The 6,706-nt window shown below is 38.6% G+C and overlaps 1 protein-coding gene and 1 long non-coding RNA gene across 9 annotated transcripts in view; both read right to left on the minus strand.

The window, feature by feature from the left end:
* Positions 1-891: 891 nt before the first annotated feature.
* Positions 892-4,755, minus strand: LOC135571364 (uncharacterized). The gene is made up of 2 exons (XR_010463730.1): positions 4,490-4,755; positions 892-4,452 (listed from the first exon to the last, which is right to left on the minus strand). It is a non-coding gene; the product is annotated as an uncharacterized LOC135571364 (long non-coding RNA).
* Positions 4,756-4,762: 7 nt separating this feature from the next.
* The window catches only part of LOC115125242 (transcription factor 4-like), a 474,956-nt gene continuing 473,012 nt past the window's right edge, over positions 4,763-6,706 (minus strand). For all 8 annotated transcript variants that reach the window (XM_065017185.1, XM_065017183.1, XM_065017182.1 and 5 more), the window contains one exon: positions 4,763-5,313. Coding sequence is in view for 6 of the 8 variants with exons in the window: in XM_065017182.1 (XP_064873254.1) it covers positions 5,265-5,313 (49 nt within the window). In the remaining 2 variants the exon portion in view is untranslated. The remainder of the gene's footprint in view (positions 5,314-6,706) is intronic.

Genomic DNA, 6,706 nt, shown 5'->3' on the forward strand with positions numbered 1-6,706 from the left:
AATTCTCATTCAAGGGCAACACGTTTCTTCATAACGAGCAAGATTTTGAATTGAAAGTCTCTCTCTTTTTTTTTTAGGACATTTCCCGATGCATTCAACAATTACTTTTTAAATTATTTATCCTATATATTTATCACCCAGGAGAACAAATGACAAGTGCTGACGTAACTGATATTATTATGGCAATGAATGGTCAGAATAGTAATGCTGTAAATGATACACAGCACATGGGTTCAATCACTGAAAAGAAGAAGAAAGACCGCATGACGTGATACGTATGTACGTACAACCAGGAAAAGAAAACTAAATACGTGTTGCCTTTTTCTGTAAACACAATAGGGATAATAACAACACAGTTACTGCAATCATTGATATTTTTTTTTTACGTCAATTACATTTTACAAGATCCCAAAAATATTAGCGCTTATAACGACAAGATCCAATCTAATAAAACGTATTTATCCTAGGTCCGATTCAAATAGCTGGAATTAGCTGGAAAAACACTGGTCCTATTCAAATAGTTGGAATTAGCTGGAAAGCACTGGGAAGTAATAGACTGAAACGGCCTAATTTAACTTTATGGGGAAATAGCTAGATTGCAAAAATCGGCCATTTACAATTCTATGTTCACGTCTAATTTTCAGATGCTAGGGGCTCGTTTTGGTTTTTGGACAATCAAACGTTTAATTACCTGACAAAGTACGATTTCTAGCTAAGGGGCCAAACTGACTCTGACCCATACATGCTTAGCACCACTTGAATACAGCTAGAATATACAGTATTTCCCTGCAGACAAGAGTTCTGTTGTCTATCAACGAGTCATCGTGGTGCAACACTGAGACAGCGCATACAGATTAGTGAGTTGAATACTAAACCATGACACACGTACAGTTAATTGCCGTTCATTTTTTAATTAATATTGGCACCTGGCTAGAATGACCAGGCACATTACAAGCAGAATACAACGGATCAAATCAACTCAATCATTTCCCACTCTCAGCTATTCGTCACCCCACCCCCACCAAAGGGACATGAACCCTGTGTGCTATAACTACTTACACATTTTCTTAAAAAATACAATGAAAAATGGCAATGAGCATGGAGCATGAAAATAATATTATATACCTTTTTGATTTCCAATTACCCCCCGCATCCCATTCTTTGAAAAAAAAAAATCCGGAAATATAAACAAACGTTTTGGGGGGAAAAAAAACTGAAAATGATACTGAAGCTTTTGACCTCACTACAATTTCAATGTGACACGTTTTCAACACACACCGAATTTTACTTTTTTTTTCTTTTAACAAAAAAAAAACTGATACAATGTATTATCTAAACACAAAATAACAACAGTCTACATGTAAAAATATAACTTTTACATACACAATTTCAAAATAATGGTACGTTTGCATCTGTTGCATACAATTTACAAATGTCTGTGTGTTTTCTTTGACAGCTGAATAGCAATGAGTGGAGGATGATGGGGAACTCCTGTCCCTTTTGTCCAGTCAGGGGTGCCATAGTCAGTCATTGTGATGTCACGGGCACAGCAGAACAAGTCACGTCTCTTTAACACTTGAGATGCCTCTTCAAACCTTCATACCTCATTAACACTGAGATGCCTCTTCAAACCTTCATACCTCATTAACACTGAGATGCCTCTTCAAACCTTCATATCTCATTACCACTGAGATGCCTCTTCAAACTTTCCACCCATCTCTAAGAAAATAATTAATCTGACCCAAAACAACCGTTCCTTTGAAAACTGGCACCTTCCTTATTTATATATTGTATATATTTTTACATTTATATATATTGATTTTCAAATAGATTATTTTCCAGTTTCAGTGCCTTGTGTTGATTGGATAACATAAACCACTTTTAAAAACAGCTGCTGTCCAATTTTCATAAGGGCAGCAAGTCGTGGTTTAGTATTTTTTTCATCGACACAGAAACCAGAACAGACAAAGAATAAGAGAAAGATTAAAAAAGAGAAGAAGTTGTGTTTTACACATACAACCACACACTGGTACTGAAGACTACAGGGGCTCACGGACAAGCCAATATTGATAAAAAGCTGATAGCTATAATACAACGCTCAATAACAGACATGTTGTTCACAATGGAAACAGGCTGCAACTTGGAATAGAGGAAGGGGTGCTGAAACTCGGGGTGCTGGGGCCGCCAGGGGGCTCAACTGACTAAAACAAGGTCCATTCAGGGACACGCCTTCTAATTACATGTAAGCATACAGTACAATTAAATACAGTTTATCCCAAAATACTTTTTTTTTCTTTTTACTGTTTTTTAAATTCCCAGGTCAGAAAAAACCTGACTGCATAGACCTAATAACTAACAGTTCCCTAAGCTTGAATCCTAAAAAGTTCAGATAACGTCCGTCTCCTCCTCATCGCATTTGAATGATATGAACTCTAAAAGGCACATTGGTAGAAGTGAATGTTAAAATTGCATTTCTGGGGTCTTGGGGTGGTTTTAGGGGTCAGGAAGGGAGATCTAGGGGAACAGAGGGGGGATGGGAAGTGCTAATCCGGGGTTTAAAATCAGGCAAATCATACAAGGTGATGGACTGCTCAGATTCTGGGATATACAGTACATCCCCCTCTGGCTGTGCCTTTCCATTGCATCGTCATTATCAGGAAGTGACATCACCTGGGAGAGACCTTGACCTTTGACTTGGGTCTCAGAAAATGGTTGAGAGACTTTGCTCTATTCTGACCTGGTCTGGGACTCTCTGTGTGACAGACAGACACAGAAAGGATACATCTCTCCCCCCCCTTTATTTTATCTCCTTCCTTCCTTCCTTCCTTCCTTCCTTCCTTCCTTCCTTCCTTCCTTCCTTCCTTCCTTCCTTCCTTCCTTCCTTCCTTCCTTCCTTCCTTCCTTCCCTCCTTCCTTCATCTGCCTTGTAACATGAAGTAAGGAAGAGTAACACTACCAACGGCCATGCCCTCTAATCACAAGGCTCTATTTGCTCACGCAAAGGAGTGGCCAATGAAAACACATTTCAATCTGAATCAGGACGTTTGCTGGTTTCGAGTGGCTAGAAGATGTTTTCCCTCCATCTTCTCTAGCAGTGTTGGGGGTAACGAGTAACGCGTTAGAATACTCAAATTACTTCTTTTTTTTGTGGTAATGAGAAACTTAACCTATTCGTTTTTCAATTTAAGAAATCAGATACTTAAAGATACTTTTTCAAATAAGCGAATCGTTACATTTAAATATTATTTCCCTTGACAAATTATTATATGAAAATTCCTTCCCCATAAATTCACGCTCTTCTTGTTTCTTCAAGAACGTTGTGGCATGAAACTATCAGGATGGCAGAGCCACCAGCCTTTACCACGTGAAAGTATTCACATGATTTAGAATTTGTAAAAGAAAAGGAAAACAACATAATAATAATACAACGCAAACTGTGTCTCGGGGCTAAGCGCCTGTCAACTTCAAATATCAAGAAGCACATTCAGGCCAAGCTCAGCTCCACAAGACCGGTGGAAAAGGACCCAAGAATCCGATTCCTGTTGATGCTGAGGAAGATTGCGCTTCTGCTTCCAAAACAGCAACATCTAGATTTATGTTTTGTTTCGACCTGTCACCCAGAGAAAACTAAATGAACATGTCTGCGTCTTTGATGATTGTAAGTAATTCCTTTGATTGCATGCCATTTATTTCAATGCTTAAGGATTTACTCTGACAGTTGCATTCGCGGTTTGCAGTTTACTGTTATTAACATGTTCACGTCGACATTTCAAGTCGGGCTTGTTGTAACTTAATAGTCTTTATTATTATCTGGCTTTAATATGTCTATTTCGTTTCTTTAAAGCTGCCTAAATGTTGGTTTTGATTTATGGTGCCTTGGATTTATCAAGATAGAATTGAATTGTGATGCAACACTTTTTTTTTCGTATTTATCAAACATTTCGATAGTTTTAATATGGAATTTCGTTAGAACACTTGGACATTGTCCATAAATCAAAACCAACATTTCGGCAGCTTTAAAGAAACGAAATAGACATAATTAAAGCCAGAAAATAATAAAGACTATTAATAAGTAGGCTTTTATATCTTATCATAATGTGTACACGTTTTTCCTTCTTCACGCATTTTTTTGTGTGGAACAGTTACAACAACCAAATAATAATGCTATTTAAAAAATAACACATTGTTTATTGCAAAATACACGGTTAAATTTAGTAAAACAACTGAAACAGCTATCATGGTAATCTGACAGAGATCTCGGGTCTGGAGCGCTCCCATGACGTCGGATGAAATCATTGTAGCACCGATTAGTAAATAGGCAAGCCACTCTCTACTGGGCATAACAACGACCAACACGCGCAATACATTTTCAGAGAGTTTTCTGGGGTTTTGTAACGCAAAAGTAATGTAACGACTAAACGAGTTACTTTCCACAGTAAGTAACGCGGTAACCTAACGAGTTACTTTCCACAGTAAGTAACGCCGTAACATAACGCGTTACTTTCCACAGTAAGTAACGGGGTAATGGGTTACTTTTTAATGCCAGTAACGCTGTAACCTAACAAGTTACTTTTAAACGTAACATTCCCCAACACTGCTTTCTAGTATACAGCCAACTTAGAGCCCAAAACACAAAGTGTTATCTGAAAATGTATCTGTTCTGTTTTTCGATTAGAAGTACACATTTTTTTTTTAAATAATTATTGCATGTTTTAAAAAATGTCTTGAAATTCTACATAATCTCAATTTTTTTATACCCCCAGACTGACTGATTGATTTTTCATATATATCTATTTAACTTTAAACATCAAGGAGGAGTTCAGGCACGACTGCAAGAGTTTCCACAGTGTGGAGAAGATTGCCATTCAGTTGAGACAGCAGCTGAGTCCTGCAACATTGTTCATGTGTTAGAAATAGCCCCCCCCATCATCACGTAGTTGCATCAACTTTTATTTATTTTTTTGTGATTTTTTTAAAATTTTCTTTAACATATATAATATCATTTTTTTTGTGATTTTTTTTTTGAGGGGGGGGGGGGGGGGAAATGCTGAAAATACGAAACAATATAATAAGAAAACATATCTTGTAGTATCTGTTATGTTTTCATAGCCAATATACATTTGCAGTTCGTTCATTTCTACAGAAGACAAAAGACAGGTGGTCCTGGAAGAAAAAAAAAACATTGGTCAGATCAGGTTGGTCAGATAGATCGTTGATTGACGTGATCGGTTGATTTGATTGGTTCAGGAAATAGGAGAATGTTGTCAAAGGAAGTGGTCACTCATCATCTTGATGAACTCCGGGAGCTTGGACCTATAGGAGGACAGAAGGGGTTAGAGACAGCTGTGGGACACTGTACTCACCTGTTACCTGGACTCACCTGTTACCTGGACAAACAAACCAACAGACACACATACAGACAGACACACAAACACGCACAACTGAGAAGGTACTAAAGGTACAACTTTGAGATGGACACCCTAGGCCCTAAAAATAACCTTCACAGGCCCTAAAAATAACCTTCACAGGCCCTAAAAATAACCTTCACAGGCCCTAAAAATAACCTTCACAGGCCTAAAAATAACCTTCACAGGCCCTAAAAATAACCTTCACAGGCCCTAAACGTCTGTGCCTTCCACATAATAAGATAAAGGTGTGAGAGGACCTCTCTACCTCTTTACTATCTACCTCCTTACTGTGTACCTCCTTACTGTGTACCTCTATACTGTGTACTTCTATACTGTGTACCTCCTTACTGTGTACCTCCTTACTGTGTACCTCCTTACTGTGTACCTCTATACTGTGTACCTCCGTACTGTGTACCTCTATACTCTCTACCTCCTTACTGTGTACCTCCTTACTGTGTACCTCTATACTCTCTACCTCCTTACTGTGTACCTCTATACTGTGTACCTCTATACTCTCTACCTCCTTACTGTGTACCTCCTTACTGTGTACCTCTATACTGTGTAACTCTATACTGTGTACCTCCTTACTGTGTACCTCCTTACTGTGTACCTCCTTACTGTGTACCTCTATACTGTGTACCTCTATACTGTGTACCTCTATACTCTCTACCTCCTTACTGTGTACCTCTATACTGTGTACCTCTATACTGTGTAACTCTATACTGTGTACCTCTATTGTGTACCTCCTTACTGTGTACCTCCTTACTGTGTACCTCCTTACTGTGTACCTCTATACTGTGTACCTCTCTACTGTGTACCTCTATACTGTGTACCTGCTTACTGTGTACCTCTATACTGTGTACCTCCTTACTGTGTACCTCCTTACTGTGTACCTCTATACTGTGTAACTCTATACTGTGTACCTCTACTGTGTACCTCTATACTGTGTACCTCTATACTGTGTACCTCCTTACTGTGTACCTCCTTACTGTGTACCTCTATACTGTGTAACTCTATTCTGTGTACCTCTACTGTGTACCTCCTTACTGTGTACCTCCTTACTGTGTACCTCCTTACTGTGTACCTCTACTGTGTACCTCCTTACTGTGTACCTCCTTACTGTGTACCTCCTTACTGTGTACCTCTATACTGTGTAACTCTATACTGTGTACCTCCTTACTGTGTACCTCCTTACTGTGTACCTCCTTACTGTGTACCTGTGTTACACACCTGCTATTTGAACAGGTTCACCTTATCGAGAAAACAAATCCATTTCCAACTTTCAGGTACCTCACTAC

Source organism: Oncorhynchus nerka, linkage group LG4, assembly GCF_034236695.1.
Source record: "Oncorhynchus nerka isolate Pitt River linkage group LG4, Oner_Uvic_2.0, whole genome shotgun sequence".
NCBI classification, from domain to species: domain Eukaryota; kingdom Metazoa; phylum Chordata; class Actinopteri; order Salmoniformes; family Salmonidae; genus Oncorhynchus; species Oncorhynchus nerka.